The sequence below is a fragment of the Panthera uncia genome, chromosome F1 (genome assembly GCF_023721935.1).
Source record: "Panthera uncia isolate 11264 chromosome F1, Puncia_PCG_1.0, whole genome shotgun sequence".
Classification (NCBI taxonomy): domain Eukaryota; kingdom Metazoa; phylum Chordata; class Mammalia; order Carnivora; family Felidae; genus Panthera; species Panthera uncia.
Window position 1 is genome coordinate 22715457 of NC_064813.1, and position 23608 is coordinate 22739064.

General features: G+C 40.2%; 1 protein-coding gene across 1 annotated transcript in view; it reads left to right on the forward strand.

Annotated features, from left to right (window-relative positions):
- The first annotated feature begins 3953 nt into the window (after positions 1-3953).
- Positions 3954-23608, forward strand: part of NIBAN1 (niban apoptosis regulator 1) — a 149023-nt gene continuing 129368 nt past the window's right edge. The window contains exon 1 of the mRNA XM_049634091.1: positions 3954-4097. Coding sequence (XP_049490048.1) covers positions 4043-4097 — 55 coding nt within the window. The 5' untranslated portion in view covers positions 3954-4042. The remainder of the gene's footprint in view (positions 4098-23608) is intronic.

Below are 23608 nucleotides of genomic sequence, written 5' to 3' on the forward strand. Positions count from 1 at the left end.
TTAAAGTTCTTTTTTTAAATTAAGTGTATTTATTTTGAGAGAGAGAGTGGGGAAGGGGCAGAGAGAGGGGGAGAGAGAGAAAAATCCCAGGCAGGCTCTGCACTGTCAGTGCAGAGCCTGATGCGGGGCTGGAACTCACACACCACAAGATCGGGACCGGAGCCAAAGTCCGACGCTTAACCAACTGAGCCACCCAGACACCCCAGATTTCTTAAACTTCCTAACCTTGATTCTCTCGTGTTTAAAATGGTGATAATAACGTGCCTACTTCAATCAATTTTTGCAAAGATGAAGCTAGATAACTTGTACGACCTACCATGTGTACTTCTCATACAATCAAGTAATTACAGAGCTCCTGCCCCTACATTACACAGCAGTACAGGCTCCCTGGGGAAATGCAGAGAAGTGTGAGATTGTCCCTGTTGTGCAGGCAGTTAAATGCCCACATAGAGAGATGTCACTTACTCAAATGAGAACATGGCAAACAAGGGATTCATAGTTCTAGGACATGTAAGAGAATCCCCGAACACATGCACATTTTAAAGGTACTAAATGTTGGGGCACCTGGGTGGCTCAGTCAGTTGAGCGTCCAACTTCGGCTCAGGTTATGATCTCATGGTTCGTGACTTTGAGCCCCGCGTTGGGCTCTGTGCTAACAGCTCAGAGCCTGGAGCCTGCCTCAGATTCTGTGTCCCCCTCTCTCTCTGCCCCACCCCTGCTTGTGTGCTGTCTCTCTCTGTCTTTCAAAAATGAATGAACATTAAAAAAATGTTTTTAAATAAATAAATAAAGGTACTAAATGTCTATTAATCTAATTTGCTCCTTTGAAAAAGGTAATCTAACTGGGTGAATTTTATGGTATGTGAATTATATCTCAATTAAGATGTTTCAAGGGTAATCATTTTAATATGTGCTCTTGACCTGAAAGCAGTGGTCTTAAGAGTATCTTAATACAGGGGCACCTGGGTGGCTCGGTTGGTTAAGCATCCAACTCTTGATTTAGGCTCAGGTCATGATCTCACGGTTCGTGACTTCAAGGCCTGTATTAGGCTCTACGTTGACTGCACGGAGCTTACTTGGGATTCTCTCTCTCCCTCTCTCTGCCCCTCCTCTGCTCATTCTCTCTCTCTCTCTCTCAAAATAACTAAATAAAACTTAAAACAATTTTTTAAATAAAAAGAGTATTTTAATACAAAATACATTAATGTAGTACAAAAACTAACATTGCATAGGAAATTTTCTAAACTAGCTGATTTGAATCGTATGAAGTTGACTCTGCTTCATAAAGTTATTGAATTGCTTGGAGACTCATTTTTAGTGTGTGATTAATAAAATGGTGCCCACATAGGATTTGCAAATATTAAATACTGTAACTAAAATAATGAATTCCTTATTTTTTCCTGTAAACTGGTTGGGGAAAAGGAGCTTTATTTGTTTGGGGAAAAAAATGGGAACAGAAGTTCTTTCTTAATGTAATATCAATGATTTGCAAGGTCTAATTAAAATTCCACTTTCTCTAAAGACTTGCTGCCTTGACCACTCTTGTTGTTACTGATAATAACAATCCTAGCTTCCATTTATTGAACACTTACTATGTTCCTGGGAATATGTTAAGTGTTTCACAGACCTGATCAGATGTAATTTTGATGACAGCACATAAGGGAAGTGTTATTAGCTCCGTCTAATAGATAGACTGAAACAAGTAAGTTAAGCACTTTGACAGGGTCACATGGCGACTAAGTTATCAGGCTAGGATTTGAGGCTGAGACTGTGATTACAAAGCTTGTTGCTACTACACACATACAAATCCTTCCTCTTACCTGTTCCATCTGTGAGTGCTACAAATGAGCAACAAAGGAGAGACGAGAATAATCAGTCTTTTCTCAGATTGTTCCCAAACCAGAGGTGACAAGCCAAAACTCTGGCAGAAGATCCAAATCAGTTTTCTTCAACAACAATAACAGCATTCTGATGCACAATTATAGCTATTTATACAAGAAAAGGTATTACTACCCTGGGAAGATATACTTAATTCTAAGAGCTAACTTAAAATATTGAGAAAAAAGTTGAACATTGAAGAGTTTAAATTATTGAGTAGTTACCTGGAAATGCTATTTATTCATTGAGATTCACAGCTTTCATTGAGTCCAGATTCTATATTATATATTTCACTCATTCATTTATTCAATGGTTATTTATTGAACACCTATATGCCAGGTGCTGTTCTAGGCATTTGAGATACATCAGAGAACATGAGCAAAAATCCCCGCCCTTAAAGAAAAAAAATGAATAATAATATACATATAAAAGAAACAAGAAACGACATCAACAAAGAAAATCCCCAACCTTATGGAGTTTCCGTTTCAGTGGGGACAGATAAAGAAGCATATCAGATGATGCTAAGTGAAATTAATAATAATAATGAAGTGGAGTGGAGTAAGGAGTAGAGAGAGATGAGGGCTGGTGTATAAATGGGGTAAAAAAAAATGCTTCTTTTGAAGTGTTAAGCATTTAAGCGGAGATTTGAATAAAATGAGAGACTTAGAGAGTGAACCAGGTGAAAATCTGAGGGAAGAGCATCCCAGGCGAACCAAGAGCACATGCAACGGTGGTGTATCCTAGAAGAGCAAAAAGGCCAGTGGGGCCAACCAGAGAGCAAAGGAGAGAGTGGTGGTAGGTGAGGGCAGAGAGGAAGGGGGGGCCTGGTGTCAGCGACAGACTGGGGCTTTTTCTCTGAAGGAGGAGGACCAGTCAGGAGGCTACTGTAATCATCCAGGTGAGAAATGATGAGTGTCACAGCAGTGGGGGGTGGGGGTGGGGTGAGAAATGGTTGGATACTGGATATATTCTGAAAGCAGAAAGGAGAGGATTTATTGAAGGATTAGAGTGTAGGGTGAGAGAGATTGGGTGTGAGGTGTGAGAAATCTTTGTGTTAAAATGCTAGTTAATTAACTTTTGAGGGCAGAGCCTCCGAGTCCTGCTCAGGCCTGGTTCTTCTGTGTACAGGCCACTCGACCTTGGAGGTTAAGTCAATAGGAGTCACTGAAACTCTGATTACTAAGAATAGGAAGAAATGCATGGTGACCCTTCTGCCCCAGTGGAGTCTTATTTGGGAGAGGCTGCCAAGCTAAATAGTGGTTGTGGGAAAAGACTAGATGCCCTTTCTGATGAACTATTTCCAGTTTGCTGAAGGGAAGAACTGGACCTAAAGGTGTAGGAACAGATTCTGATGGGGTTTTCAGAAGTTTCAGGACTAGGAACATATTGCAGGACCCAGCCTTAGGTTTTCCCTGGTTTTCTATTTCTTTCTTTTTTTCCTTTCATTCACCACCCCCTCCTTGGTCTAACATCATGGCTGAAGGAAGGTACAGTTTACTGTCGGTTCTCAAACCTTAGTAGGCCTCAGAATTACCTGGAATGCCCTGAGAAAAACACAGATTGCTGGGCCCACTCCTGGAGTTTCTAACCCGGGGCGCGGTGTGTGTGTGTGTGTGTGTGTGTGTGTGTGTGTGTGTGTGTTTAGAGGGTACACAGGGGTGGGGGAGCTGAAATTTTGCATCTCTAACAAGTTCTTAGGTGATGCTTGCGAACTGCTGCTTCTAGTACCAAAGGGCGTGCAAAGCAACGTCTTTAATTCCACTTCGTGACATGTGAGTGGCGAAGGTTCCAGCTCACAGAGGTTTCCAGTCACTAGGGAAATTGTGCACTTACCCCACGGTGTTTTCTCGGCTGCCCATAACCCGGGGAAAGAAGCAAAGGCCGGCGAGGAGAAGGAACGAGCGGGCAGTCTTTCCAGACTGGACGTCCCCTCGGAGCTCCCCAGCGAAGCCAGGGCGGGAAGACAGCCCCCAGGCCAGCCCACAGATCCTCAGAGGGCGCGCGCGGACCTGGAGGAGGCGCCCCAGAAGGCGGCGCCTCTCGGAGGAAGTTTGTCCTTTAACTGCAGAGCCAGGTTCGCCGTCGCAGCAACCTCCAGGAGCGAGCAGCGGGCGCCCACGGGAGCCGTCAGCGTCGCCCCGGGTGCATCGCGCGCACCGCGGCCATGGGCGGCTCGGCCTCCAGCCTGCTGGACGAGGGCAAGTGCACCTACATCCGAGGTACGCGCGCGCGGGGGGCTTGCCGGGGGCGGCGCGCCCGCCCGGGGGGGGGGGGACTGCACCGCCGCGCGGACCCTGACCCCAGAGGGCGCGTCGCCAGCCGGTGCCGGACCCGCCCTCCACCTGAGGCGCGCTACCGGCGGGCGTGGGGACCTCGGGAGCGCACGGCGCCTCGCGGGGCCAGCTCTCTCCCAGCTCCGGGGCCGCAAGCCTGGGCTCGGGAGGGGCTGCGCTGCGGCCGGGGGCCCGCCGGCGGGGGATGCTCTGGGAAGCGCCGCGGCACGGTGGTGGGAGGCAGGTGCAGGCCGAGGGGTGGGGGCGCGACCCCGTTTTTTCCGCTCAGCCCGCCTTGGGGTCTGATCAGCACCTGGCCCAGAAACACCTCACCCTCGCCTCAGTTCTGGGCTCTTTCTGAACTTGCCCAAAGAGAGCCACGGGGATATCCCTCATTTCTGGAGACTTCCCGGGGGATTCCCGGCCTATACAGCAGAATTTCCCTCCGGGTAACATTGGCCTGTTTTTGTAAAACGCGGCGTCGGCCACATCTCTTCACTGGAACTTCAGATCACTTGTGGATGATTTCATCAGAGGCAGAAAGGACCGTGTCATTATGCTCCCAGGTTACAGGGTTTCTTTCCCTCTCCGGAGACGGGGGAGGGGGGGGGGGGGAACAAAAGAGGAACATTGGCATATTTTGTAACAGTTAGCTAAAGTAATAGATGGGGAGAAATTCATTTGGGGAGACTTTCAGACAAAGTGACTCACTGGAGAGTCTGAGGCAGAAAAACAAAACAACATACACAAACGCAACAACAGCAACGAAAAACTTTAGAAAACAAAACAAAACAAAAACCCAGACTAAATGGAAACTGCAGAAAATCGTGACTCTATCTCCTGGGTGTATTTGACCCCATCTCTCTATTCTGCAGCAAACCTTGCCCACAACCACTACCTATTTAGTTATCTTGTGAATTTAGTATTTTTCTGGCTTTAGAAATACCTTCTAAACTAAGTATTGAACTGTACATTTTACCCTAATTCTGTAAAGAAATGGTTAAGTTCTTCCTGATTAAGTTCTGTTTCTGGCCCCCTGAACTTTCCTGATAGGAAAACACTTATTTAGTGTCCTTATTCCATATTTGTTTTCAGTCACCACAACATTTAAAATCATTTTAAAAGGATATCAAATCAGGGCACTTGAGAGCCATGTAATTGACTTTCCAGATTCCTGCTCTGGTGCTTGTGGAGGCAGAGAGGATCATCGACAGCCCATTCTGTCAGGGGATAAATCTTGGTCAAGTATTCCTTTGCTGTAGTTTATTTAAAATGGGAGAAAGATGGATGGCTTATTTATATTAGTTAAACAGCTAAACTAAGGCTGCCTTAGTCTTACAAATTTGGCCATGTGCTTATTTTCACCAGTGTGTAAGGGACTGAAAGAACAATGTAGTAGAACATAGTGAGGAGGGGTTTGCATTTAGTTATTTGCAAAATATGTTTATGCCACTTATTTTATAAGACTTCCTTTCACCGCAAAGCTTAGAGACACCTAAAGTTGAATCATGGCCATCTACAGTAATCATTGGAAGTCCAGCAATGTAAGGGATTAATGTCCTTAAAGACTTCATGGTCATGACAGTTGGTGCAAGCCTTGTATTCATGTGAAAAGAAAATGTGTTACCCTTTTATTTTATTGTGAAATTAAATTATTACCCTCACAAAAGTATGAGACGGCTAGTGCACAGAAAGGACTTGTAATGAATATGTTCTGAATGCATAAAACTATAGCAGAGTGTGTGACAGTCATTACATCCACAAGTCTTTTTCAATTTTATCTCCTTATTCTTTGGGAGGACACTTTCAAGTTATGTACAGGCAGAGGGAAGAGAAGAGTTAAAGTTAGAATACCTCCAGAGAAAATGAGACGTTGCCTCATTTGAGAATACTAGTCTTGCCAAAAGAGAAAAGAGCATTGGAAAAATGCATGGTGTTGTGAATTGTTAGTGCATGAGCACATGAAGGTCATGAGGCTGTGATTTCCTGATGGTTTTGAAGCCTCAGATCCCTGTAAAAAAATTATATATATGTGTATATATATACACACACATATATGTGTGTATATGTATGCATACACATATATGTATGTGTATATACACACATACACACACATATATGTGTGTGTATATACACATACATATATGTGTGTATATGTATGTATGTATATTTACATATATATACACATGTATACATGTATATATACGTATATATACGTATATGTGTGTATATATATATATATGTATATATATGGCCCTATCTTCTCTGATTTGCCCATCCTTTAGCCCATAAATATTCTCAAGTTTTGATTTAATTATAAGCAGAACAATCGAAAATATGACAGTAAGGTTTAAATACAATTTTATGACCTATTTTTCAGAAAGGAGCTGCCAGTGAAATATTATAGATTTGAAAGCCCCTGTAGCTGATTCAATAACTTTCCTTCAAGCTTGATAAACTTTGCTAACATATGGAGAATAACTAGTCAGTATATTTGGAGTCAGTTTTGTTAACTTAATCTTGTATGTGTTATAAGCAGCTTACTTCTGGTATGCTAATGAGTCTGAATCAGCATTTGCTTTTAGACAAATCATTTAACAGCTGCCGTTCAGTTTGTGTGCATCGAAACTTTGTGTTAACAGTGATGCTCATCACATGGTTGTTTTGAAAATACATTATTTCTTAGGATTTAGTGAATTTCCAGGCGAAGGGATATCAGAAGTATTGAGGAGTTACTTCATTTCTAAAGATGCTTTGAAAATTATTACCACACTCATGTTTCCTGGCACAGAATACATTTTTAGGATTGCTTCTGGAAACTTTCAGTAATTTCACTTGATACGATGTTTCAATTAATAAATAATTCTAAGACCAGGTTGTAATCATAGGGACAGTGTTTGTTATCTGTTAGCCCTCAGTGTTGCTTTTAGCACTGACTTAAAAGGGTCTTCTTTCAATGAGAAAGAAAGCTCATAAATTATCCAGGCACCGGTGATCAACTTAGGGCACTTTGCTCTCTTTATGCCACGTTTCCTTTTACTTTTTAAACTTTGATATGCAAAAATGAGCTATAGCTTCAAAACACACAATGCCTTCCTGTTTGAGAAATAATTATATTTCCTTTTAAAAATTGCCACTGGATTGTTAATGAATCAAAACAAAACAAAACAAAAAAGAACCTGAAAACTCCCTCCTAAATCCTTGCGTAGAGTCAGAATAAGTACTGGAAAATCAGTGCCACAGCTGAGAATTGTGGGAGACACGGGTCTCGGTGGGGACTGGCAGACACGTGGAGGCCTGGTAGCAGCAAGTGGCAGGAAAACCGTTCTTTTCCTAGACTTACTGCAGAGTGAGTCCCAGTTAACCCGTAAGGGCCCAATGGCTTCCAGTGAAATGCTTATCGGTGATCTGATGCTTATAAAGAAAACGAGTTTCAGCTTAAAAACAACTTGTATTTCTCATAGGGGGATTTTCTCATACTTGTACTGTAAGGGTTCACATGGGTGGCAGTATATGAAATTTATGCTCAGAACAGTGTCTGGAGTGATGTCTCCACAGACAGGATGAATGGAAGATAGGGAGAACTGTACATGTTTGTAGTCTACTTAATCTAGATGTATATAGTACTAGTCTACACATTTGCCTGTTCTTCAGTCATAATTTGTGGGTAGGAGACGGGCATAAGAACTGGTCTGATTTATATGGATATTATGACAGTGTAATCTGAGAGTCCAGTTTATCTCGCTAGAAATGGCAGTATATTGTCATGGGTAATTAGGATATGGAGCATGGGTAGGCACAATTAGATATCAACCCAACATCTTTTCCCCATTCCTCTTTCAAACAGAACCGCACTTTTATTTGGGGACTGAATGTCCCCTCTGTAAAGCCATGTGTCCCAGCGAGGCTAGCCCCACTTACGGCTTTTGAGGGGTGGGTGCAGATTGGCCCGTGCCTATCACGGTGCTGTGTTCTCCTTGCCAGTGATTATATGCGGCATGGGATTCTGATGCAGTGTGGCCAGTGAGGCTTGAAGGGAGGTTTACTGGCTGTTTCTAAGAAAGTTTTCTTCCCTTTTTAAAAGGAGACAAAGGGTTGAGACATATTCTTCCTTTCCTTCTTCTTTTGGACTTTGTTGCGTTTGAATGTGATGCCTGGAACTAAGTAGGAAGGGAGCTAGCTCAAAGACATAGCCACCATTGGAGCACTGCCAGGCCAACGTAGTCTCAGAGAAGAGAAGCTAGAGCCCGGGCACACCTTGCTGATCGCCTCTCTGTCCTACTCGTGCGTACTTTTTGTTGTGTAATATACTAAATCCTCTTTGAGTAGGGGTGGTAGAGAGTGCTGGTTATCCTCCAATATCATTCTTCCCCCCCTTTTTTTTTTTTTTAGTTTTTATTTACTTAAGTAATCTCTACACCCAATGTTGGGCTTGAACTCATGATTCTGAGATCAAGAGTCGCATGCTCCTCCAGCTGAGCCAGGCAGGTGCCCCTTCCTTACTTTTAAAAATAATAGAACCTCTATAGGGTGCCTGGGTGACTCGGTTGGTTAAGCGACTGGCTCTTGATTTGGGCTCAGGTCATGATCTTATGGTTCGTGAGTTCGAGCTCCGCATGGAGCCCCACGTGGAGCACCATGTCCAGCCCCACATTGGGCTCCCCCCACTAACAGTGCAGAGCCTGCTTAGGATTCTCTCTCTCTTCCTCTCTCTCTGCACCTCCCCTGCCCATGAGCATGTGCTCTCTCTCTCTCTCTCTCTCAAAATAAATAGATTTAAAAAAAAACTTCTAGAAGTTCTTTAGAACTTCTAAATGTTAGCTGGCCACGTGAACTTCCAGAGTAAAAATATTTCCCAGGCGTCTTTTCAACTAGATTTGGTCATGTAACTGAGTTTTGGTAAGGGGTATAGGTAGATATGTTGTATGCTCTTTCCAGAAAGTAACTTTAAAGAGAAAGAGTGTGCCCTTCTGTGTCCTTTCCTTCATACTATTGGCTAGATGGTGATGGTGGCTGGAACAGTGTCTTTCACTATGAGGTGTCCTTTTTAAGAAGGAGTTCATGCAGCATGGAGTCAGTGGACAGAAGGAGCCTAGGTTCACGTGGTAGAACCTCCATACCAGCACTGAGCCTTCATAAGAGAGAAATAAAGTTCTATCTTATTTAAGCCAGTGTTATCTGTGTTACTGTATTCCACAGACACATCTTACTCTGATTGTCTCTAGTACTTGTGCCCCAAATGTCATAACCAGCACACTAAGTGCTGCCTTGTTGACTCCCTTTAAGAAAAATTAATCAGAAGAAAGTAGGAAGTCAGTAAAGATTCTGCCATTAGTATCAGTGTTAGTTCTTAATTTGTAGAAGGGAATGGATTCTCCTGGGAAGTGAGGAATTACAGCTACCCAGGTGGGAATAGCAGGGATGGGAGGAAGAAGGAGAGAGTGCCCAGTGTAAATAACACAAAAACATATGCTGATCACATTATATTTTGACAAAAAATCATGCCAAATGCATGCCAAACTACTGACAAAGCTAGAAGGAGTTTCTAATTAGGAAAACTATTGCCAATTGGTAATTTCTAGTGGCAACAATAACTTTCTACTACCTTTAGTATTTCTTTAGTATGAATTGAGAGTTTCTTAAAATCATCAAAAATAAACACTAGACTGAGACAAATTAACATATTCTCCTATTTTTGTGGAAGAAACAGTGACCTTCCCTCCTGGGCTCCAATTCATGCCTTGATGAACCTCATAGAGTCAGACACTGAATCAAGATCTGGTCTCAATGAAACATTTCTTTTTTTCTATGGACACTGGCAGTGAGAGGACTACACCATCAATGGTGCTGTAGTAATGGTAATTACTAAAATGACAATGGTGATTCTTTTTATTGTTTTATTTATTTTTGCTGGACTACTGAACTGATTGATTGTAGTTGTACTCTATTGTAATCTTTGGGAAATTCTGAACTGGGTTCCCAGGTAGAAAGTGCAACAGCAAGAGCTCAATTTGTAATGGTTTCTAATCCAATTAAAATAAATGTACCGTGAAAATTTCACAAAATACCCAGTGTGAATTATGGCAGTGAATCTTAATCTCCTAATCAGATTATTTATTTATTTATTTATTTATTTAATTTTTAAAAATTTACATCCAAATTAGTTAGCATATAGTGCAACAATGATTTCAGGAGTAGATTCCTTAGTGCCCCTTACCCATTTAGCCCATCCGCCCTCCCACACTCCCTCCATTAACCCTCAGTTTGTTCTCCATATTTATGAGTCTCTTCTGTTTTGTCCCCCTCCCTGTTTTTTTTTTTTTTAATTTTTTTTTAACATTTTATTTATTTTTGAGACAGGGAAAGACAGAGCATGAACAGGGGAGGGTCAGAGAGAGGGAGACACAGAATCTGAAACAGGCTCCAGGCTCTGAGCTGTCAGCACAGAGCCCGACGAGGGGCTCGAACTCACGGACCGTGAGATCATGACCTGAGCCGAAGTCGGACGCTTAACCGACTGAGCCACCCAGGCGCCCCCCCTCCCTGTTTTTATACTATTTTTGTTTCCCTTCCCTTATGTTCATCTGTTTTGTCTCTTAAAGTCCTCATATGAGTGAAGTCATATGATTTTTGTCTTTCTCTGACTAATTTCACTTAGCATAATCCCCTCCAGTTCCATCCATGTAGTTGCAAATGGCAAGATTTCATTCTTTTTGATTGCCGAGTAATACTCCATTGTATGTATATATATCACATCTTCTTTATCCATTCATCCATCGATGGACATTTGGGCTCTTTCCATACTTTGGCTATTGTTGATAGTGCTGCTATAAACATGGGGGTGCATGTGTCCCTTCGAAACAGCACACCTGTATTCCTTGGATAAATGCCTAGTAGGGCAATTGCTGGGTCGTACAGTAGTTCTATTTTTAGTTTTTGAGGAATCTCCATACTGTTTGCCAGAATGACTGCACCAGCTTGCATTCCCACCAACAATGCAAAAGAGATCCTCTTTCTCCGCATCCTCGCCAACATCTGTTGTTGCCTGAGTTGTTAATGTTAGCCATTCTGACAGGTGTCAGGTGGTATCTCATTGTGGTTTTGATTTGTATTTCCCTGATGATGAGTGATGTGGAGCATTTTTTCATGTGTCAATTGGCCATCTGGATGTCTTCTTTGGAGAAGTGTCTATTCATGTCTTTTGCCCATTTCTTCACTGGATTATTTGTTTTTGGGGTGTTGAGTTCGATAAGTTCTTTATAGATTTTGGATACTAACCCTTTATCTGATATGTCGTTTGCAAATATTTTCTCCCATTCTGTCGGTTGCCTTTTAGTTTTGCCGATTGTTTCCTTCACTGTGCAGAAGCTTGTTATTTTGACGAGGTCCCAGTAGTTCATTTTTGCTTTTGTTTCCCTTGCCTCTGGAGATGTGTTGAGTAAGAAGTTGCTGCGGCCAAGGTCAAAGAGGTTTTTGCCTGCTTTCTCCTCGAGGATTTTGATGGCTTCCTGTCTTATATTGAGGTCTTTCATCCATTTTGAGTTTATTTTTGTGTCTGGTGTAAGAAAGTGGTCCAGGTTCATTCTTATGCATGTTGCTGTCCAGTTTTCCCAGCACTACTTGCTAAAGAGACTGTCTTTATTCCATTGGATATTCTTTTCTGCTTTGTCAAAGATTAGTTGGCCATATGTTTGTGGGCCCATTTCTGGGTTCTCTATTCTGTTCCATTGATGTGTCTGTTCTTGTGCCAGTACCATACTGTCTTGATGATGACAGCTTTGTAGTATAGCTTGAAGTATGAGATTGTGATGCCTCCTGCTTTGGTTTTGTTTTTCAAGATCACTTTGGCTATTCGGGGTCTTTTCTGGTTCCATACCAATTTTAGGATTATTTGTTCTAGCTCTGTGAAGAATGCTCATGTTATTTTGATAGGGATTGCATAGAATATGTAGATTGCTTTGGGTAGTATCGACATTTTAACAATATTTGTTCTTCCTATCCAGGAGCATGGAATCTTTTTCCATTTTTTTGTGTCTTCTTCAGTTTCTTTCATAATCGTTCTATAGTTTTCAGTGTATAGATTTTTCACCTCTTTGGTTAAATTTATTCCTAGGTATTTTATGGTTTTATTTTTTTTTAATTAAAAAAATGTTTAGTTTGAGAGAGCATGGATACTCATGAGGAGGAGGGACAGAGGTAGAGAGAGAGAGAATCCCAAACTGGTTCCGCGCTGTCAGGGCAGATCCTGACAAATGGTGAGATCATGACCTGAGCCAAAATCAAGAGTTGGATGTTCAACTAACTGAGCCACCCAGGTGCCCCAGATATTTTAATTTAATTTAATTTTTTTTTTTTTTTTTGTCAGCAAAGCTAGGTGACATCATTCTAAGAAGAAAGGTACATGCAGCAATGTGCACTGGTAAATGTAAAATGAAGTCAGAAGTAAATACAAAAGAATAAAAAACAGAATTCATATGCTACAGTCTGTTTAAAGCACTTTAGAAAAACATAGGACACAAGGGCTAAAGTTCTAACAGTTCCAAACTAAAACACACACACACACACACACACACACACACACACACACAAATGCAATACAGATTTTCTCCTTTGAAACTGGAAAATTCATTTTAAAAAGAGACTAGCAAGTTGCTGCCAATAAGAAAGTGCAGGCCAGCTTATAAAAGTGCTTCTTCTTCTTCTTCTTCTTCTTCTTCTTCTTCTTCTTCTTCTTTTTTGTATACATAGTATACATAGTTTTGTATACATAGTTTTTCTCACTCCGAGGAGAAAAGATTTAGAGATGTGAAAGCAATTAATTCAGTTTTGCAAATTGCAAGGTCTGGGACCCAAAGAAATTTATATTTCTGTGCTTGCTATTATTTAGATGTTTATGTCTGTAGGATAAGAATATATTAATAGTTTTAACTAGGAGCTCCTAAGCAATTTTTAGAAAGTCCATAGTCTGAAGGAATTTTGGAAGAAGAGTAAATATCTTTGTGCCAAAACATGTGGATTTGGATTTTCTTTTTTCTTTTAAACTATTTATTTTTTTATTTTATTTATTTTATTTTATTTTAACATAAAACACAAGCTCAGAAAATCACACAAAACAAATGTATAGCATAGTGAATCACTTTAAGGCAAAGTATCCATGTAGCCATCACCTAGGTCAAGAAATGGAAAGGACTTCACTAGCCATTCCAGAGGCTTCCACATACTCCATCCAAATCCTAAATCACTTTGTTTTCTCCCACAGTGACCACTATTTTCAGTTCTCTATTGCTGCCTAACAAACTACCCCCAAGAGATACTGGCTCTTTAAACAACGGTTAATTTGCTCACACTTCTGCTATCTGCCCTGGCTTCAACTGGGTGGTTGTACATCTTATATTTTACAAGTGGTCATTCCTGTGGCTGCATTCAGTTGGTGGATGGGCTGGTGGCCAGACTCAAATGGGAAGGCTTTCTTTCTCTCTAGGTGGCCTTTCTACATGGTCTGTCCTGTAGGGTACTGAGGTGGGGTTTTTTTTGTGTTTTTGTTTTTTTTGGTAATATTTATTTTTGAGAAAGACAGAGACAGAGTGTGAGCGGGGGAGGGGCAGAAAGAAAGGGAGACATAATCTAAAGCAGGCTCCAGGCTCTGAGCAAGCTGTCAGCACAGAGCCTGATGTGGGGCTCGAAGTCACAAACCACAAGATCATGACCTGAGCTGAAGCTGGACTCTTAACCAACTGAGCCACCCAGGTCCACTAAGGTACTGAGCCTTTTAAATGGTGGGTCAGGGTTTTCAAGAGTGCTACGGCTTCTAGAAGCTGCCAGAGCTTCTTAAGGCTTTGGACTGGAATGACATGGGATTACTCTGCTACATTCTATTGGTTAAGGCAAGTTTTGGGACCTGCCCAGATTAAAGAGGAGGGGACTCCACAAAGTCATGAATAACGTGAGTTGTGCTTCATCAGAGAGTTACTTCCATAATAGACTACGTACCACACCACTAATCCTAGACTTTAGAGTAATGACTTCCTTACATTTCCTTACAGTTTTATCACCCCACAATGCCTTTTTAAACTCTATAGTTTAGTCCTGGCCACTTAAAAAATATCTCTTTTAATCTACAGGTTTCCCTTATAACTTTTTTACTTGCAAATTATGTGTAGGAGGATCCAGGCTATTTGAAATGTAGAGTTTTCTATGGTCTGGAATTTGCTCCTGGTGCAGGTCGACACGTTTCTTCTAGATTTTGTACACATTGACAGAGTGATAGTGAGACTTGATCAGACTCAGAGTAAAGACTTTTGTCAAGACTATGGGTTGTGCTGTGGTCTTCATTTGGAGGTATATAACATCTGGTTGTCTCCTCTTGTGATGCTAGCAACCATTGATGCTCATTGCCAGAACCCATGAATTCACTGGGGTTTGAAAAATTCTTATATGCTAATTATGTCATTTTGTTCTCATCTATTAGCTGGAATCATTTTATAGAATGGTACTTTTTGTAATCTACAGTTTTGTTACCCCTTGTTATAGTTTGTATAGGAAAGGCAGGATAAAAACTTAATCCCTTTTATTTACCATTTTCAAGATAATTTATTGTTTTCCTGTCATTCCCCAAAGATGATCAATTAATTTATTAAAAAAAATTTTTCATTTTATTTATTTGAGAAGGAGAGAGATAGAGAGAGCAGGAGAGAGAGACAGAGGGAGAGAGAATCTTAAGCAGGCTTCATACTGTCAGCCCAGATCCTGTCACAAGGCTTGATTTCATGACCTTGGGATCATTACCTGAGCTGAAACCAAGAGTCGGACACTCAACCGACTGAGCCTCCCGGGCACCCCAGTGATCAATTAATTTAGAAAAATATTAATTTCAGCTCAGGTTATGATCTCAGGATTTTAGGATTGAGCCCTGCACCAGGCTCTGTGCTGAGTGTGGAGGCTCCTTAAGACTCTCTCTCTCCCTCTGCCTCTCTCCCCCCTGCTCTCTCTAAAGTAAAAAAATATATATTATTGTGAACTCATGAATTCCATTGTAATTCTTATCCTTATTGAAGCTTGAATTTCCCATCATTGGGAATGAAAACCTCTTCAAGTTGGCTCCTGAATCCTTTTGAAATTACCCTAGTAGTATTTAATAGCTTCCTTGCCATCTGGTAGATCAAGATGTTCTAAGCTCATCCTGTTTATATCCTACCCTGTACCTGGAATATGCAATATCTATAAGAAGCCTGATTTATTTTAGTGGGAAATGGTATTTCAAGATGACAGTTTGGGCCTAGGAAAGCTCATTGCAATGACAGGTTGGCCATTGTTTCTGTGCCTATTTAGTGAATAGAACTAGGAAAAAGTGTTTTCTACATTATCTTTCTATCTATTCTTTTCCTTGGTTCTCAATTCTATCACAAGATTATAGAACTAAATATCCCCAAATTCTCATTTGATGCATTCCTAATATGTATCCCTAATACAAACAATAACCTCAGACAACACAAATACTACCACCACCAGTTATGATCGTAGAAAACGATTGAACAAATTGTTTTAAGAAGCAGTAACACAGTTTTTGTATATGCTATCCAAATTCTCCTCCAATTTTATTTTATTATTTTACTATGTCAGAGTATATAAGTATTATGTTCTCTTTTCTCATTTACTCTTGTTTTACAAGTAAGTATTATTTAATACATTGGTCCTTATATTGACGTCTCTCTGGTGTTTGAGACTCATTATCTAGTAGATGCCTTAAGAGCTCATGGAAACATAAAGAATGACAACATACTAATTTTGTGGATCAGTGGTATCACCAAAAGTCAGCTTGTTTGTATCTTTCTACTCTCTGTGCACTAGTTCTTCTTATGGTTAAAAGATGATCAGAGCATCAGAAAGTATCACATTCTTAGGTAAATCAAGAGACTAAAAGGAGGACTATCTATTCTGTGAATTTCTTTATATGAGCAAACCTTTCCCAGATGGCTTACTAGGAGACTCCTCTGTATATTCCACTGATCAGAATTTGGGTCACACAATCCTTCCTAAGCCATCACTGACAAGTGTATGGAATTGTCATGATTTGGTTAGACTCATCCAGATTCACCCGTGGACCAGGGCTAGAGTCAAACTTCTCTGAAGCACATGGCTATAGGGAGGATCTTGGATACCTGAACAAAATCAGGTTCAGTTACCAAGGAATAAGCATGAATGGCTATTAGACAGATAACCAACATTATGAGTTTTGATAAATATCATGAAGGGAATTAAAAGGGTACTGGGACAGAAAACTAACGGCACTGATAGGGCAAGGAGATGAGATATGCTTAAGATATGGTGCTCAGGAGGGTAATAAGTTACTATCCACGTGAAGAACCAGGGGGAGAATGTTTTGAGTAGAGAGAATGGTATATAGAAGGGGATGGAGGAGAAGGAACTTGAAGGTCCTGAAGAACAGGTGGAATGACTGGAGTGTAGTGAGCAAGAGGGAGAAGAGTTTGATGGGAGGGGATTCCGCACAGTGCTTATTACTAACAGACGTATGATACATTTATATGTTAATTTTTTATTGCTTGCCTGCCATCACTACAATGTAAGCTCCCTGAAATCAGGGCCTCTGTTTTCATTCACTGCTCTATTCTCAGCAAATGCATCAACATCTGGTACATAGTTTATTATCAATAATTATTTGCTTAATAAATGAATGAAAGTTGAAAAAATTTAAAAATTTCAACGAATATCCTAAAAAATAAGGTAAGTGTTGAGTTTACAAAACAAGTTTAGGATGCAATGAAGAAATGAAATATATATATATTTCTTATATTTCTTATATATATTCATATATATATATATATATATATATATATATATAAGAAATAGCTCTTGGAAATTACAAATCTGATGATCAGAATTTTTAAAAACCCAGATGGTGCTTTGGAAAAAAAAGTTGAGGGAATCTTGCAGAAAATAGAACAAAAAGATCAAATGATGACAATATTAAAAAAAAAATACTTAAAGGGTCTGGGTGCCTGGGTGGCTCAGTCAGTTAAGCATCTGACTCTTGATTTTGGCTCAGGTCATGGTCTCACAATTTGTGGGCTTAAGCCTCACATCAGGCTCTGTCCTGACAATGTGGAGCCTGCTTGGGATTCTCTCTCTCCCTCTCTTTCTGCCCCTCCCATGGTCTCTCTCTCTCTCTCTCAAAATAAATAAATAAACTTAAAAAAATTAAAAGGTCAATCCAAAAACCTTAATATGTGACTCACAGAAGTCCCACAAAAATAGGAAGATGCATAGGGTTCAGAGTCTTCAGTAGTAGCGAGCAGAAGTTACCCTGCAAGACTGATTTGGACCTGCTTTAATAATAAATGTAAAAGCAAACCTCAGAAGGATCAAACTGATCCTAAGTAACTTAACTGCATGCCTAAACAAAGTTCAACATTCTTTATAAAAATACAAAAAAAAATACACATTCATAAAACAAGTGAGCAAAAGAGGAAAAAGAGAGAGAGAAAGAAATCAAGAAACAGACTCTTAATTATACAGAACAGACTGATGGTTACCAGAGTGGGGGCGGGGAGGAAGGATGGATTAAATAGGTGATGGGGATTAAGGAGTTACACTTGTCATGATGAGCACCAGTAAAGTATGGAATTGTTGAATCACTGTATTGTGCACCTGAAACTAATATAACACTGTATGTTAACTAATGAATTAAAATAAAAACTTAAAAAAAAAAGCATAGAGATACATAGTTGTTTCTAGTTGGAGTCTTCTGATGAGAACTCCAATTGAAGTATTTTTTTGTGTTGGTGTCTGTATTGGTATCATCTCAGTGTGGGAACTTTAAAGTTGACTAAGGAATAGGTGATCACTAAGGATTCCTTTATTCATCTCAGTGACTCTGTTTCATGCAATGTGAGTTCTCATATTTTCTGTAAGGGTTGGTTGATGAATAAAGAATTTGTCATAGTTGTTTTATTGGAAAAAAATACACATTCAACAATGCAAAATTCACAATATCCAGCATCCAATCAAGAATTACCAGGCAAATAAAAATATCCATAACTCTAAGGGAAAAAAATCCATCAATAGAAACTGACTTCGGAATTGTAGACATGATGAAATCAGAAGACAAGGATGTTGAGACGGCTTTTATAAATATGTTCCATTTGCTAAAGCAGAGGGAAACATGAACATGATGAGAAGGGAAATAGAAGATATAAAAAATGATTCTTGTCTCCAGTCTTTAGGAAAGAGCAATATGACTGCTATGTTTTTGAAGTCTGTTGGGACATCTGTTGGAAAATGTAGCTGGACTATCTGCTACCAACACTCCCAGTCGACCTGGGAGAGGAGCAGATTGCAGATCGGCATGAGGAGCTGCTGACATGGGGCTGGGTTGGGTCCTGGACAGATGAGCAGGGGTCAACTCAGAAACGAAGGGAAATTGTGGCTATTCTTTCAAAAAGGGCACTGTTAGTAGTGGACATGTGCCATTACTTCTGGGGCTCACACAGGGCAAGTGACAATTTCTATAATTAGCTCCCAAGAATTCAGAGGGTTCCCCCCACCCAGTTTGGATTAAACATGTTTGTTTAAAAAATTATTTCCTATGTAAGTCATGCTTGAATGAGTTAGATAGATATGCCTGAAGCAAATATGCCTGATATGCCTGAGCAAAACAGACACAGGCTTGGAGTTGGAATGAAGATAAATTTTATTAGCAATAATAGCAAATGTGTAATATCTGGAGTGTAAATATTTAAAATGTTTTTGTTGGAAAGTAATTAATCAGTGACATTAATTGAAACGTGCTACTTAAAGTAAATAAGAATTATAGAGCATGGCTAAGACCTGTGCCTGTCAACTGGGATGTTGATTCTTAACTAAAAATGGTAACTCCTGGTCTGAGAAATGATAATGATAAAAAGAACTGTAAACACAAACATTTATTGAGTGTCTGCTATGTGCCCGGCAAGTGAATGTCTCAGAAAAAAGGTAATAGGATGTCAAATGTTCTTCCAGAAATTCCAGATCTTGTCCACAAAGCTTAAAAAAAATTTTTTTTGTTTTAAGTTTATTTATTTATTTTGAGAGAGAGAGTGAGAGGCGGAGAGAAGAGAGAGAGAATCCCAAGGAGGTTCCGCACTGCCAGCGCAGAGCCTGATACAGGACTTGAACCCACGAACCACGAGATCATGACCTGAGCCAAAACCAAGAGTCCTACACTTAACTGACTAAGCCATCCAGGTGCCCCCACAAAGCTTTTTCTTTAATGGAAAGGAGTGCCGACTTGATAGGCTTTGAATAGTGTCTTGTCCACTTTAAATGAGCTAAACTGGTAGTTTATTTCTCGGTAGAAACTGAAACATTTACTAAACCCTTGATTCCATATCTTAATTCTAAATGACTAGTTTTCGAAGTGAGTACTTCCAGTGGATAAGATTATACATAGCATAGTCCAGAAATTAAAATTCATCTAAATGTTAGCAAAACATAATGTGGAGCTTATGTAGAAGCAGGAATAGTAGGTCACTTGTAATTAATTTTAAATAAAATGGTACCTTAGGCAACTTCTTCATTATTAAAGAAAATATTAATATTTGGGAAACAAGGCTCAAAAGACTCATAAATGGAGCTTTCACATTTTAAAAACAGGCATGATCCTCTCCTGAGGACTTGTCGAATCTGAAGTTGGATTCTCTGAAGATTTTGGATGTGCCCGCTGGCTGCCTTCAGTTTCCCATGTGTAAAATGCCCAGCAGTAATGGCCAGTGAGATAAAAGGAGGTCATAAATGAAGGTGATTTAATTCTTGGATTTCCCAATCCTACACGTATGCTAATTTGTTTTTACTATCAGTTAGGGTACCAGGCCTTCCCAGAGTAAATAATTGGCTTTCAGACACTGCCATATAATACTTGTCTCACACATTTGTTCTGAGGATTAATGTTTAAAGTGTTTAAACACAAAATGCCTCTACAGAAGCAATGGCATTATAATTTGTTGGGACACTCTAGTATTATAATTAGTACTAATTAGATTCTTTTCAACAGCATTTTGAATTCACAAATTACTGCATCTAAGGTATTCTTTATTCATTATGAAAGAGTCAGACACAATGGTTTCCATAGGAGCCTTTTAACAACTAGTCTCAAAATTCCACACACACACACACACACACACACACACACACACACACACCCCTCCCCTCAAACCAAGGGAAGACAAAGCAAGACACCTTTCTAGGATCTGTCATGGGAGAGGAGTCCCAGTGGTGTTCTGGAGCTGGCTCACACTGACTGGCTGAATCTGGGCATCCCCTCCTTACTCAGAGTTCAGTGATGCCTTGTTGGTAGCTTGAAATCAGCCATGCTGGATGGGTTTTTTGTTTTGTTTTGTTTTTTGTTCTTAGATCAGTTTATCAGCACATCACTGCCAGTGCCCTTCTCTTCAGTATATGGAATCTAGTTATATTCATACTCAATTGTCAGGGCCTGAAGCCAGATTTCAGTTATACATTGGTGCAGAGTGGGCTTAACTGCTGAAACTAATACCCACCCCCCACCCCCCAATCCCCATGGCTCGACGTGATAACAATGTATATTTCAGTCATTACACAATCCAATGTGATTCCATGTGGGATAGAGAAGGGGAGTGGGTCATTCAGGAACCCATACTCTTTCCATCTAGGGCATTGTGGCACGGACCCCTTTAGCAGTCTGATGAAATCTATGGATCCCTTCTCAGAGTGACATTTTTTAAGTGAAAACAAAAATACACAGAATTACAAAAGAAACCAATTTTTTTGAAATGCAGATATTGGGGCGCGTGGGTGGCTCAGTCGGTTAAGTGTCCAACTTCAGCTCAGGTCATGATCTCATGGTTCGTGGGTTCAATCCCCACATCGGGCTCTGAACTGCTGGTGAGGAGCCTGCTTGGGATATTCTCTCTCTCTCTCTCTCTCTCTCTCTCGCTCCCTTTTCTCCACTCATGCTCCTTCTCTGTCTCTCTCTCAAATAAATTTTAAAAATAAAAGAAATGCAGATATCAAAATATATTAAAAATCAGTGATATAATAAACATGTGCTTCTTTACTAATACATTCAGTGGCAAGGTCTCATGGTGGGTCTAATAACTGCTGTTACTTTGATGAAGTGCTATCTTAAGATGGGCAGCTAATAAAATGTGCTGTGAAAACATCTGTGATATCTATGGATGATAAAGTCACAAGTTACCAGAGGGGTGGGGTGGGGGGATGGGTGAAACAGGTGATGGGAATTGAGCAGTGCACTTGTGATGAGCACAGGGTGATGTATGGAAGTCTTGATTACTATATTGTACACCTGAAACTGATATTATGCTGTGATGTTACCTAACTGGAATTAAAAAATTTTTTTAAAGAAATCTGTAACGGAAGTAAAACAGGAAAAAAATGTCACAAGTACTGGTAAATTCTACCGGTCTGTTGTCTCCATTCATAATTGAAGGAAATGCTGAATTTGAGTTGGAAGTTTAATAAAAATAAAGATGTTATAGCCCCCCATTCAACTTTTAGACCCCTGAATTCCATCTGCAGATTCCATAAAGGTCCACAGACCCCAGATTAGGAACCCCTGATGGGGCTCCATTATTTTTGGGGGTGGGGACAAAGACCTTAATTAGATACTCTGCTTATGTCTGCAGATAAGAGGGTCAGTGGCACACTAGGGGCAAACATTTTATTGTCCAAGCCTGGAGGTGCACACATCTTCTGTGTCCAACTTTCCAACCTTCCACATGACACAGCTTCCTTCTGTATCTCTTCATTTGGCGATTTCTATCAGAAGTCATACCCCTTTTATGATCACCTCTTCCCTTACATCCCCTCAACATCACCCTTACATCTTAATGAATAGCTTTTCTACTTTAAGTGTAGTCCCACTTGAAAGGCAGGCTGTATGTTAATTTTTAGGTAAGAAAAGTTCAAGCCTTCTAAACTTGACTATTGTGCGCTTGAAATGTGGCTCATCCAAACTAAGATGTGATGCAAGCATAAAATACACATTGAGTTTTGAAGACTTAGTAGTCTTCAAAGAAAAGAATGCAAAGAAGTCTGCAAAGAAAAGAATGCAAAATATCTCATCAATATTATTTAATGGCAATTGTATACTGAAGCGATAATATTTAAGTCTTAATGGTGAAATAAATATATAAATACATTAAATGTAAATAAAATAATTTAAAATCAGTGTAATCTCTCTACAAATTTTTTAATGTGCTACTAGAGAAGTTAAAATTACATGAGGCTCGGGGCGCCTGGGTGGCTCAGTGGGTTGTGTCTGACTTCCACTGGGGTCATTATCTGATGGTTTGACCCCTGTGTCTGGCTCTGTGCTGACAGCTGAGAGTTTGGAGCCTGCTTCAGATTCTGCCCCTCCCTCTACCCCTTCCCCGCTCACGCTCTGTCTCTCTCTGTGTCTCTCAAAAATAAACAAAACATTTAAAAAAATTATATGAGACTCACATCTGTGGCTCACATGATATTTCTTACAGACTCCTGCTTTTGAATAAAAATTCATAGAAGATTCACAGAGCTGCAAGGGACCTTCGGATAGCTATCTAATCCAACCCCTTTATTGTAATCAGAGAGACCGAGTGAGTGGCTCCTGCCTGCAAGGCTAGTAACGGCAGATATAGGATGGGAACACAGATCTCCACGTTCCTGGCACAGAGCTCTCTTCATAAGCTGTGGTATTCCAACCAAACCAAACCCAATCAAAAATCTCCGAGCTTGAAGTTTTCAGTCTAAACCAGAAGATGCTCTAATTCAGAGTTATACCAAAAACAAAAACAAAAACAAAAACAAAAAAACGCTAACAATGGCAAGTCTTTTCTTCATCTGATGTATTATTCAGCCTTAGGTTTAAAACTTAAGTGTAGCTTTCCTTTGCTACTGAAGAATTGCAGGCACAGGTGAGCAGACACACTGGCCGGAAATTGACTCCTTCGGGATCCCAGAAAAAAGAAGCCCCGAGGTCATTCTCTTTGTTTCTGGTCTCCACATTTCCCTCTGTTGCATAGTTTAAGCTCATAAAGAAATGTTAATTCTTATGTCCTCGGGATTTTGTCTTAAAGGGATGGAAACTTGTGGAAATTTAGTATTCTTAATACGACCACCCCTTTCTTCCAGCCAGGCGATGGCAGAGTGGATAGCAATTAAAAAGAAAAAAATGATGGACTTCCTTTTCTTTTCTTCCATTTTCTCTTCTTTGCTGCTATAATGGACCCTACGGACAACTTTATGAGGATGTCTGGAATATTTACAGACCATTTTGTTCCCGAATATTCCTTTCCACAGGTTTTTCTCCCTCCAACTCATTCTCCCTCTGTAATGCACCACTTTTCATAGGATCACATTTGGGCCATTGTGTCTTTAAATAATATTTAAGATGAGTTTAGAATTAAAAAAAAATGCTTGCCTTAAAT